The 13649-nt window shown below is 35.5% G+C and overlaps 1 protein-coding gene across 1 annotated transcript in view; it reads right to left on the minus strand.

Annotated features, from left to right (window-relative positions):
• LOC121905492 overlaps positions 1–13160 on the minus strand; it is a 344732-nt gene extending 331572 nt beyond the window's left edge. Inside the window, exons 1-11 of the mRNA XM_042423738.1 lie at positions 12977–13160; positions 9019–9066; positions 8431–8732; positions 7651–7924; positions 7294–7331; positions 6322–6610; positions 5905–5948; positions 5104–5389; positions 4340–4387; positions 3929–3972; positions 3291–3567 (exon numbers count right to left, since the gene is read on the minus strand). Coding sequence (XP_042279672.1) covers positions 3291–3567; positions 3929–3972; positions 4340–4387; positions 5104–5389; positions 5905–5948; positions 6322–6610; positions 7294–7331; positions 7651–7924; positions 8431–8460 — 1330 coding nt within the window. The 5' untranslated portion in view covers positions 8461–8732; positions 9019–9066; positions 12977–13160. The remainder of the gene's footprint in view (positions 1–3290; positions 3568–3928; positions 3973–4339; positions 4388–5103; positions 5390–5904; positions 5949–6321; positions 6611–7293; positions 7332–7650; positions 7925–8430; positions 8733–9018; positions 9067–12976) is intronic.
• Between the last annotated feature and the right edge of the window lie 489 nt (positions 13161–13649).

The raw sequence follows: 13649 nt of genomic DNA on the forward strand, positions 1-13649 counted from the left end.
GAGGTGTTGATTTAATTAATGATTTGTTGCCCCCTGTCAACTACTTTTCTCACACTTTACATTGGTCATTAAATGAAGTTTGCACTCAAGCAGATTTACTGTACGTTTTTAAAATAAATTATTAGATATATTCATTAGACACATGTGACTATGTAATGTGACAGTTTTTGTCTTCTTTGTTTTACCTTTGGGTCCTGAGCTGGTGTCTGATAGCCTCTGAACCGGATCAGATCTGTTCATTTTCTTGAAAGTCTTCTTCGTCAGATCCACAGACTGTTGACCATAGTTCTGCAACATCAGATCCACTATGTCTGCTCTGTCTGCTGTGTAACTCAACCTCAGTGAGCTGTCTGGGAGGTTCATCTGGGAGACAGTCCACTGCAGGACCTCCTTGAATTTCTTTAACTCCTGATAACTCAAATCATTCAGGGTTTCCAAAAGCATCTCTTTAACAGCTGCCATTGTTGCTACCTGGAATAATCAAAACATTGATGAGACATACAGTATATTTAATCCACTAGAAAAAAAAACACTAAAATAGTTTCTCATTGCATCTCATGAATGTTAGTGTAGATGTGAGTGTTATATGTTTATCTGTGAGATCACTGTCAAAGCTGAAGAATAAACTCAGGAAAAATGTACATGTTGACATTTCCTCATCTAATCCTCAGTGTTAAAGATATGAAACATTACTGATGGATAAAACTGCAGCTTGAATGCAGCTTAAAATATTCAGCTTAAATCATGAGTTTGGGTTGTATCAGTATTTAAAATGTTCAAGATGAGGATCATTCTCAACCTTCAACTATTGAATAAAAGCTGTGTTGTATTGAGTCAGATGTGACATTGCTCACTTTCTGGATCAGTGTAGAGAGCTGTTCATCCACATAATGTTTCTCTGAGGAGAAAAGAAATAAAAAATGACAAATGAGTGATTGGTTGAACAACCAACTAGAAACGCTTTGTTTTACAAATTATTTACAAAATGATACTTAAACCTCAACATTGATGCAGATATTGTCACTTATATGTTTCCCCTTGACCCACAATATTGAAACATTTTTTTATCTTCCTTGTCTTACTTTTGGGTCCTGAGCTGCAGTCTGACAGCCTCTGCACCAGATCAGGCCTGTTCATGTCCTTTAAAACCTTCTTCATCATCCCCATGGACAGTTGGCCGTACTCCTGCACCATAAAAAAGACTGTGTCCTGCATGTCTGCCATCATGAGCAGCCTCCATGGGATCTCTAAGTAGGGTTCATAGAGGTAATGTTGACTCAGGAGTAATTTCTTGAAGTCCTCAAGCTCCCCGTCGCTTAAATCAGCCAGTGTTTCCAAATGCAGCTCTATAACAGACGTCATTGTTTCTACCTGGTAAATACAAAGAAAATGTTCATTGGGCAAATGTACAATCTCTCAGGTGGGATGATTACAGATTTTTCTGTTTATGTCTCATCAATGTGTGTGTTTTTATAAATGTGGATATATACAGTTTACATTTCACCAGTGGTAGAGGTAACACTGATTTTTAACATCTGTAAAATCCGACAGATGTGACATTACTCACTTTCTGGATCAGTGCAGGCCACTGTTCATCCACAGAGTGTTTCTCTGAAGAGAAGGAAATAAAACAAGACTCATGAATGCCTGGTTTACCATCAGGTGATATAATCAGACACTATCAGACTATCTTGCTTTTAAAATAAATCTAATATTAAGGATTAATTGCAAAAGGAACATGTGTGTGTGTGTGTGTGTGTGTGTGTGTGTGTGTGTGTATATATATGTGTGTCTGTGTGTCTGTGTGTGTGTCTGTGTGTAGGCATGTATGTATGTATATTTCTTTTGTAAAGCACTTTATGCATTTTATGTCATGAAAGGTGCTCTATAAATAAAGTTTATTATTATTATTATCATTATTATTATCATTATTGTTGGTGTTGTTGTTGTTGTTGTTGTTGTTGTTGTTGTTGTTGTTGTTATTATTATTATTATTATTATTATTATTATTATTATTATTATTATTATTACCAACTAACTTTGTGAAGCTCATATTGTTTTTGTTGAGATTGTGTCAGGGAGGTGTTGAGTCAAATCTATATTTCTGCTGTCATGGTGGCCTATATGTTGTCGCTCCATTGCTTTATCTAATATTTTGTACTCCTGCAGATTTATTAATTATCAAAATTAATGTGACATGACAGTTGTCTTATTTATCTCACCTTTGCGTACTGAGCTGGTCTCTGACAGCCTCTGCACCAGATCAGTCCTCTTCAATTCCTTGAAAACTTCTCTGATCACCTCCACAGACTGTTGGCCACATCTCTCCACCATCAGATCCACAACTTTTGTCCTGTCTGCCGGGCCCAGTTTGATCCATGGAATGAATGGAAGGCCCTTCTTGAAGTGAGTGAACTGCAGGAGCCACTTAAGTGGCTTTAGCTCCTGATCACTCAAATCATTCAGTGTTTCTAAAAGCAGCTCTCTCACAGCCCTCATTGTTGCTACCTGGAAAATTCAAAGAGTACATTCAAAGAGAAAATATGTTATTTCTCCACTGGGAATATTAAAGATTTATCTCTTTGCATCTACAGTATCAATGTAATTATTTTAGACATTTGGATGTTTTAAATAAGTTTTTCTACAAGATCACCTGAACAACTGATACATCTGGTAATTATGATTTGTCTTACTTTATATTCTTTAATACCTGTAAACTTGTTTATGTTTTTTATTTTCATTTTTACTTAATACTTTGAAAAAGCCTCACAATTATGTGAGAAACTGAGTTTAGTTTCATTAATCACCACTTATGTGATGATAAATATGACTTTAAACTTGCATCTTATTGAATTAAAGCTGTACTGCATGAGGTCAGGTTGATGTGACATTGCTCACTTTGTGGATCAGTGCAGACAAGTGTTCATCCACAGAGTGTTTTTCTGAGGAGGAAGAAAGGAAATAAAATGTTCTTTATAAAATTACAATACAAAGGGTTCAACACAAAATAAAAGTGAAGCCTCCTCAACAGTTAAAAAATATACATATAATATATATGATATATATAATTCATCACTAATATTTTCTCCCTGTCCCACATTATCTTTTCATATTTCACATAAGCAATCAAATATATTTTGTACACCAGCTGATACTGTCTTCTTTTCTCTACATTATAAATCATAATGTTTAAAATAAAGAATGGCTTATATCATAGCTTATAAACTCATGAGACACATGTTTTGTTCCAGTTTTATGATTTGAATATGTTTTTGTCTTTATTGTCTTACTTTTGGGTCCTGAGCTGCTGTCTGACAGCTTCTGCACCAGATCTCTCCTGTTCATCTGAATTAAAATGTCCTTGGTCTTCTTCACAGACTGTTGGCCGAAGGTCTGCACCATAATAAACACTGTGTCCTGCATGTCTGCCCTCATGAGCATCTCTAAGTAAGGTTTGCGGAGGTGAATTCGACTCTGGAGTAATTTCTTGAAGACCTCGAGCTCCCTGTCGCTCAAATCTGCCAATGTTTCCAGAAGCAGCTCTATAACAGACGTCATTGTTTCTACCTGGTAAATACAAAGAAAATGTTCATTGGGCAAATGTACAATCTCTCAGCTGGGATGATTACAGATTTTTCTGTTTATGTCTCATCAATGTGTGTGTTTTTATAAATGTGGATATATACAGTTTACATTTCACCAGTGGTAGAGGTAACACTGATTTTTAACATTATAAGTTAACAACGTTCTTGCTTCAGTCCTCATGTGTACATGATGCAACCTGAATGTAGCTTCACTTCTGAGAGAACCAGCTGGTGAAAATCAAGAATTTGTTTGTATCATCATTTATAATGTTGAACATGTTTTTTCCTGCATCTGTTGAATGAAAGTTGTATCTGTAAAGTCCGACGGATGTGACATTACTCACTCTCTGGATCAGTGCAGGCCACTGTTCATCCACAGAGTGTTTCTCTGAAGAGAAGGAAATAAAACGAGACTCATGAATGCCTGGTTTACCATCAGGTGATGTAATCAGACACTATCAGACTATCTTGTTTCAAAATGATTGTAATATTAAGGATTAATTGTAAAAGGAACATAAAATCTGCTCGATAGTAACATCCTAAAAATCAATTACCACTTTCACCTGATGAACACTTATCAACATGACGTCACATTTGTTATTAAACTCAGTGTTAAAGTTTCACATAATGAAATGTAGATTAAAATAACTACAGAGCTTTGAGGAAAGGATTCAAATCTGTCATCTTTACTCCTAGTTAAAGGAATAATATTTGTAATTTTGTTATTAGTGTTTCAAATGTCTTATGGTACCTACCTCCCTCTGTGGTTTTTACACCAGATGCTTCAACTGATGATCCTGCAGCTGAAACACATTTAATGAACATTGTAATTACATAATAAAAACACTGTGTGTAACCTTTATGTGTACTTGTCCTCAGTATAATACTCTGACTCCCAAGTATAATAAAAAGCCTTTAACACTTCATGACTTAGACCAATGTGGTTTCAGAAAACACTTAATCAGGGTGTTAAAATAAAATACACAGACACTGCACACATCACATCACACAGATGGATTACAGGTGTGTGGATGGAAGACAGGAGGAGGCCTTGGTTACAGAAATCACAGAGGGGATGAATGAGAATGAGTGTCCATAGTGGAGCCAAGTTTAAGTCAAATCGTAGCTATACAAAAATACAACACAACATATTCAAGTGAAATGATGTAGACAACATTAGCCAAGTTCCTATCTGACCATATACAACACAAGACTGGTAATAATGAGCTCTAACATTTCCCTCTGAAGTGATCTTTGTCTTATTATTTTGTATATACAAGTAAATTGAATTAGTTCAATTAACCACTTCAAAAATGAAATGAAATACCAACTAACTTTGTGAAGCTCATATTGTTTTTGTTGAGATTGTGTCAGGGAGGTGTTGATTCAAATCTATATTTCTGCTGTCATGGTGGCCTATATGTTGTTGCTCCATTGCTTTATCTAATATTTTGTACTCTTGCAGATTTATTAATTATTATAAATTAATGTGACATGACAGTTGTCTTCTTTATCTCACCTTTGTGTCCTGAGCTGGTCTCTGACAGCCTCTGCACCAGATCTGTCTTCTTCATTTCCATGAAAACCTCCCTGATCACCTCCACAGACTGTTGGCCACATCTCTCCACCATCAGATCCACAACTTCTGTCCTGTCTGCTGACTCCAGTTGGATCCATGGAATGAATGGAAGGCCCTTCTTGAAGTAAGTGAACTGCAGGAGCCACTTAAGTGTCTTTAGCTCCTGATCACTCAAATCATTCGTTGTTTCTAAAAGCAGCTCTCTCACAGCCGTCTTTGTTGCTACCTGGAAAATTCAAAGAGTATGTTCAAAGAGAAAATATGTTATTTCTCCACTGGGAATATTAAAGATTTATCTCTTTGCATCTACAGTATCAACGTCATTATTTTAGACATTTGGATGTTTTAAGAAATGTTTTTTCTGCAAGATCACCTGAACTACTGATACATCTGATAATTATGATTTGTCTTACTTTATATTCTTTAATATCTGTAAACTTGATATGTTTTTTATTTTAATTCCAGGCTGTAACTCTGGCAAACACACTGTGCTGTCAAAAACTGAAATGAGCCACCTGATCTTAACATCACATGTTCTTGATGAAATGTAACGAAGGTGGCAGCACAAGTCAGGAACTGTTTTCTGAGTTTCATCTTCTGCATTTTGTCTCACAGTTCTGTGAGAAACTGAGTTTAGTTTCATTAATCACCACTAATGTGATGATAAATATGATTTTAAACTTGTATCTTATTGAATTAAAGCTGTACTGCATGAGGTCAGGTTGATGTGACATTACTCACTTTGTGGATCAGTGCAGACAAGTGTTCATCCACAGAATATTTTTCTGAGGAGGAAGAAAAGAAATAAAAGAAAGTGATCAACATCAGGCTATATTGTTCTTTAAAATATTACAATACAAAGGGTTCAACACAAAATAAAACTGAAGCCTCCTCAACAGTTAAAAAATATACATATAATATATATGATACATATAATTCATTAATAATATTTTCTCCCTGTCCCACATTATCTTTTCATATTTCACATTAGTAATAAAATAAATTATGTATACCAGCTGATATTGTCTTCTTTTCTCTACATTATAAATCATAATGTTTAAAATAAAAAATAGCCTATATCATAGCTTATAAACTCATGAGACACATGTTTTGTTCCAGTTTTATGATTTGAATATGTTTTTGTCTCTATTGTCTTACTTTTGGGTCCTGAGCTGCTGTCTGACAGCCTCTGCACCAGATCTCTCCTGTTCATATGAATTAAAATGTCCTTGGTCTCCTCCACAGACTGTTGGCCGAAGGTCTGAACCATAATAAACACTGTGTCCTGCATGTCAGCTTTCATGGGCAGCCTCCATGGGATCTCTAAGTAGGGTTTGTAGGGGTAACTTTGACTCCAGATGACTTTCTTGAAGTCCTCGAGCTCCCCGTCGCTTAAACCAGCCAGTGTTTCCAAAAGCAGCTCTATAACAGACGTCATTGTTTCTACCTGGAAAATACAAAGAAAATGTTCATTGGGTAAATGTACAATCTCTTAATTTTATTGATTACAGATTCATTGATGAGTGTGTTTTAGAAATGTGGATGTGGTGAGATTACATCACCAATGTTATACAAGCTAATAATGGAATTAATAATATTTGTCAAATTGATCATATACTGTATAACTGTTTTTACAAACTACTTGTATGTGTTTACATTTCTTTAGTAACATCAAACTTTTGTCTCTTTTACAATTATTTTATCTGTACAAACAGGATCATGGCTTTATTTTACTGCCTGGCTGTAACTCTTTCAAGTCTATGATCCCAAAACTGTGATGAGCCTTTTGATTTTATAACAGAGAAGCTGTGAGAACATGGCTGGTTGCATCTTTTCCTTTCATTTCTTGTTTTTATTGTCATCATATATTATACCTTCTGTTAACGTTATAAAAATAAATCAAGAAAAAAAATATATTTTCCTTGTGGTTGATATAACACAAATTCTTAACATTATTAGTGAATAACGTTCTTGCTTAAGACCTCATGTGAAAATAGCTTCAGTTCTGTGAGAGAACTATTTATGTGAGGAAAAATTTGTTTGTATCATCAATTATAATGTTCAAGATGACGATGATTGTCAATCTTCATCTACTGCTGTGTAAAGTCAGACTGATGTGACATTACTCACTCTCTGAATCAGTGTAGGACGATGTTCCAAGTGTTTCTCTGAGGAGAAAATAAATATCAAAAGACTTATTAGAAATGTATTTAACATCAGTTATAATACAAAGAGTTTCATTCCACTAACCCTCCTTAACAATGAAATAATAATAAAGTGCAGAGCTACTTGAAGATTTTCCAACAATGATGAATAGTTTTGGATATATTTGTTATTTATACTGTTTATGCCCAAACTTACAAAATATTGTACCCCAGCTAATATACTTTATCTTTACATAATAAACTATAAAACTTATGAGACACATGTGACTGCATTGTGTGCCAGTTTAATGTTTTTCATATGTTTTTGTCTGCTTTGTCTTACCTTTAGTTCTCAAGCTGATATGTGACAACCTCTGCACCAGATCAGTCCTGTTCATCTCCTTTAAAACCTTTTTGGTCACCTCCACACACTCTTGGCTGTTCGTCTCCACCATCAGCTCCACAGTTTCCTGCATGTCTGCCACATCCAGTCGGCTCCTTGAGATGAGTGGGAAATCTTTCTCCAAGTCAATGAGCGACTTGAATTTCTCAAACTCCTCAGAGCTCAAATCATTCAATATTTCAATAAGCAGCTTCTTATCCATCATTGAACCTACCTGGAAAATGAAAAAGGTAAATCATACAGTATTATGCAGGACAGGATGTGAAGTGTTTGTTTGCTCTACTACCATGAATACCATGACTGACAATTTAGACAGCGCTCTCCACCACCAACACTGAAACACCAAATAATGGAAAATCATTTGGACAAATGGTGTTCATCCCTCCAATAGAGTTTCATAGAAGTCATGTAATAATGTTTTATATGATGGATGGATGTAGATTTTCATTTAAAGAGGTCCAAGAATTGATCCTTGCAATGACATTAATGTGTATTTTTATTTAATAGGATCCCTTAAATTTTCCATTAAAGGAACAGAGTTACGCTGTATTCAAAGTATTGTGTTTATGAACTACATACTGTACATTATATTCACTTAATTAGATTCTCAATTGTATTCACCAATTGAGTCTCAAAAATGAAACAGTGATTATCTGAAAGCACAAACTACGCTATCCAGACTTACATTATACTGCTTTAGATGACTAAGGATTTACTCACTTGCACTGTATCCATGACTTTCACATCCATCACAGTCTCGCTCTCCGTTCTCTTGAGGTCATCAATAAGATGTGGCTCGTTTCTCTCCAGGATTTTGTAGAAGATCTGTTTTCCTCTAACTCCACTGGATTACAAGGGCCCACTGAGAAGTGCCCTCATAGTCTCCTGAGAGTCATGATTAGCCCTGATTTTATCATAATTTACTTGATTTATAACATCACGTTTGAGGAGTTCTTCCAAAATTGGTGCAACATTGGTCACTCTCCGGATTAGCTCGACTCGATGTTTATCCACAAAAAGCTCTGAGTAGAGAAAGAAACATGATACAAAGTTGACAGATTTAAGATATTATGAGGCTATAATCAACGTATATCAGAACATGTTTCATATGAAGTGTAGCAAACTAAAATGCATACAGTGTTGAAATGGTGGATTTCAAAAACGCTTTATAACCTGTTCAAAATATCCTTCCACAGTTCAACTATTAGTTGTCAGATTCTGGTTTTACGTTTAGCTTGTTGTAGACAATCTGAACTCAGTGAGTAACATTTAGTGAGATCACTGCGTACATAATAACTGTGCACTCACCTTCCTCCATCCTATTTTTATCAGTTGCTGCCGCTGAGGGTCATGAAGCTGGAAAACATTTTAAGAAAAAATGAATGTTGCAGAACAATATATTGTTCTTAGATTTTATGCATACCTCTGTTGTCCATTATGCATTTAAACAAAATGTTTATTTCTTTCATGATCACAGCACCAAGAAGAAAAAATAAATTATAACAGGTTTACTCTACACAGTTACTCAGTTACTCATACTCTCAATCTCCAAATGTTTCGCTCAATAAAAAACAATCCCTGAAAATATTTCCACAAATGAATACATCATTCTCTCTTTAGAGAAATAACATTTCTCACAGATGTATCATAACATAATGGACCCCGGGTACAATTTTCAGATATATCCCCCCTCGGTTTCCACTCATTTCCTGTAATCTCTCAATTTTAATCTCTGATAAGGGCATAAAAATATTCCAGATGTATTTGTTTGTAGAGCTGCAACGATTAGTTGATTAATTGATCAGTTGCCAAGTATTTTGATAATCAATTAGTTATTTTGAGTCATTCTTGAGAAGAAAATTTCCAAATTCTCTGATTCCAGATTTTTTGGTTCCTTTAGTCCTTTTAGGACAGTAAACTAAATATCTTTGGGTTGTGGACTGTTATTCAGGACATAAGAAGACATTGATCACAACAGTGATCAACTTTTTTTTTTCTTTTTTTTTTTGCCATTTTCTGACATTTTATGGAACCAACTACTAATTGATTACTCAAAAAATTATCAACTGATTAATCGAGGATGAAATTATTCATTAGTTACAATGATTAGTCGATTCATTGATTAGTTGATCATCAGAAAATTAATTGCCAACTATTATGATAATTGATTAATCATTTTGAGTGTTTTTTTTTAAAGAAAAAATACTAAAATTATCTCATTTCAGCTTCTTAAATGTGAATATTTTCTGATTTCTTTGGTCTTCTATGATAGTAAACTGAATTTCTTTAGGTTGTGGACTGTTGCTTTTGGAAACAGTGATCAACATTTTTCACCACTTTCCTCTTTTCTAACGAATCGATTAATCAAGGAAATAATAGATAATGAAAATAATTGTTGCAGTCCTATGTGTTTTGCTACTGCCATTTTCTCATTAACGCCAATAAGCCTTGCATGGGCTTTCACGCATGCGTACACACACACGCGCGCGCGCGCGCGCGCGCACACACACACACACACACACACACACTCGCTTAACTTTCATGTTTCATCAACTGTCCAGTAGCAAACAACTCACATTAACAAAGTGTTAACTAATGTTTTATTGTACCATTGAAACAAATTTCACACACAAACATAACTCTACAGAGGAAGCAGGACGATGAAAGTGAAAGTTAAAAAGAAGCAGTACCGTTTGAAAACATTGTAACCTACCGTTAGCCGTTGAGATGTGAAATCTTCCTTTTTTTCTCTAAATTAATTGCGGCAAATCCTTCATTGTTGTGTCCATGAACGAGATTTACTGTGATCCTGGTGCTGCTGTCTGTGACGTGCCCCGATGAGCTTATAATATACAGGAAATGCCTAACTGGGCAAGGGGCCGCGCATGCATCCAACGAAGGTGGAGCGACATTGCTACGTTTTGTCCACCTAAATAAAAGAAAAATAGCAACATGTGGATTGTCTAACTTATCGTTTTAGTATACACGTCTCATCTCTCAAAATAAATGCTTTTATTCTTCTGTTTTTGTTATTAAACTTCGTATTATTCATTGCACTGAAATGAGATTGTCTAAAAACCAAGGCAATCATATCTTTTTTCCTCCTATAATTTGACAAAGTTATGATGTACTACGCAGTCGATTACATCCTATGTTCCTGTTTGGAAACCAGATCCAAATGCGCTGTGATTCAACCTTTTGTAACGAATTTGTTCATTCAAATACACGTTCAATACTGTAAAAGAAAGATCAATAATCCTTTTTAACACATTGCTCGCCTCAATTACACCTAGTCTACTTTAATCGAAATGTACATTAAACTGAATGCAGCATTGTAAATGTAGAAGGGTTAGTCTCGCATTCATGCCAAGCCCCGCGTAGTCACTTTTACCTGGCTGGTCACGGCCACTTATGTCACTTCCCCTTGTTAGTATGTTACTTTCCATATAAGGGAGACGCCAACAGCGCAATCAGGTCCCATTCAATAACCATCCGGACACATTATAAATACTCGTTGAATACACACACAGAGAGAAGTGTTTTCCCATCGCGTGCGATAGTCCCCGGTGATCAGCTGGCAGACAGGGAGTTCGGTCTTTCTGTTCGAGATGCCGACAACTCTAGCTTTTGAACACCCAGATCCGTGGGAGACAGATTTCACTTGTAGATGGGTCCAGTGCGGAGGAGCAGTTGAGCTGCGCCATAATTGGCCGGGGTTATTATGGTAGAGGATAATTCGCTACTGTTTTGCCTATAGTTTTTTTTTTGTTTGTTTTTTGTTTTTTTTTTAATTATCGTTTCTCTTTTCCTTATTTCTTTTGTTTAGTTATATTTAGTGTTGTTTTTGCTTCTTTTGGTTTAGTATATTTTGACTGACTGTAGGATTGGTTGCCTTGTGTTATCCGACGAACCCACTGCGCCTGAAGGACCTCGTCAGGTGTATTAATGCTGTCTCTGTGCCCCTTTTATTTAGCTTCAGATACCCGGGCTGTACTGTTTGGGGGCTCTAGCCATATGGGTTGTGGTGCACCTGCATGCAGATAAGTATTATACGGCACCTAGGGGTGTTAGTATGGTGTGTGTGTGTGTGTGTGTGTGTGTTTGTAGTGGTGGCAGTGCTGTGAAGGCACATGGTGATATAGTCGTGGGAAAAAGCGGTTATCCTGTACTAGTCAGTCTGGCTTGTTAATCATATGTTGTTGTTGTTTTTTGTTTTCCTTTAGAGTAGGAGTATTTTGAATATATATTTTTTTATTATATGCACAGACACAGCATGATTGTGAGGGTGTGTGAGGCTCCAAATGTTTCGCTCAATAAAAAACAATCCCTGAAAATATTTCCACAAATGAATACATCATTCTCTCTTTAGAGAAATAACATTTCTCACAGATGTATCATAACATAATGGACCCCGGGTACAATTTTCAGATATACCCCCCCTCTGTTTCCACTCATTTCCTGTAATCTCTCAATTTTAATCTCTGATAAAGGCATAAAAATATTCCAGATGTATTTGTTTGTAGAGCTGCAACAATTAGCTGATTAATTGATTAGTTGCCAAGTACTTTGATAATCAATTAGTTATTTTGAGTCATTCTTGAGAAGAAAATTTCCAAATTCTCTGATTCCAGATTTTTTGGTTCCTTTAGTCCTTTTAGGACAGTAAACTAAATATCTTTGGGTTGTGGACTGTTATTCAGGACATAAGAAGACATTGATCACAACAGTGATTAACTTTTTTTTTCTTTTTCTTTTTTTTTTTTTGCCATTTTCTGACATTTTATGGAACCAACTACTAATTGATTACTCAAAAAATAATCAACTGATTAATCGAGGATGAAATTATTCATTAGTTACAATGATTAGTCGATTCATTGATTAGTTGATCATCAGAAAATTAATTGCCAACTATTATGATAATTGATTAATCATTTTGAGTGTTTTTTTTAAAAGAAAAAATATGTGTTTTGCTACTGCCATTTTCTCATTAACGCCAATAAGCCTTGCATGGGCTTTCGCGCATGCGTACACACACACACACACACGCACACACACACACACACACACACACACTCGCTTAACTTTCACGTTTCATCAACTGTCCAGTAGCAAACTTATTAACAACTCACATTAACAAAGTGTTAACTAATGTTTTATTGTACCATTGAAACAAATTTCACACACAAACATAACTCTACAGAGGAAGCAGGACGATGAAAGTGAAAGTTAAAAAGAAGCGGTACCGTTTGAAAACATTGTAACCTACCGTTATAAAAACAGCTTGTCGTTCCAGCCGTTGAGATGTGAAATCTTCCTTTTTTTCTCTAAATTAATTGCGGCAAATCCTTCATTGTTGTGTCCATGAACGAGATTTACTGTGATCCTGGTGCTGCTGTCTGTGACGTGCCCCGATGATCTTATAATATACATACAGGAAATGTCTAACTGGCCGCGGGGCCGCGCATGCATCCAACGAAGGTGGAGCGATATTGCTACGCTTTGATTCCACCAAAATAAAAGAAAAATAGCAACATGTGGATTGTCTAACTTATCGTTTTAGTATACACGTCTCATCTCTCAAAATAAATGCTTTTATTCTTCTGTTTTTGTTATTTAACTTCGTATTATTCATTGCACTGAACTGAGAATGTCTAAAAACCAAGGCAATCATATCTTTTTTCCTCCTATAATATGACAAAGTTATGATGTACTACGCAGTCGATTACATCCTATGTTCCTGTTTGGAAACCAGATCCAAATGCGCTGTGGTTCAACCTTTTGTAATGAATTTGTTCATTCAAATACACGTTCAATACTGTGAAAGAAAGATCAATAATCATTTTTAACACATTGCTCGCCTCAATTACACCTAGTCTACTTTACTCGAAATGTACATTAAACTGAATGCAGCATTGTAAACAATATTTTGTTCCTGTAAT

The sequence above is a fragment of the Thunnus maccoyii genome, chromosome 10, assembly GCF_910596095.1.
Source record: "Thunnus maccoyii chromosome 10, fThuMac1.1, whole genome shotgun sequence".
Taxonomy (NCBI): Eukaryota; Metazoa; Chordata; class Actinopteri; order Scombriformes; family Scombridae; genus Thunnus; species Thunnus maccoyii.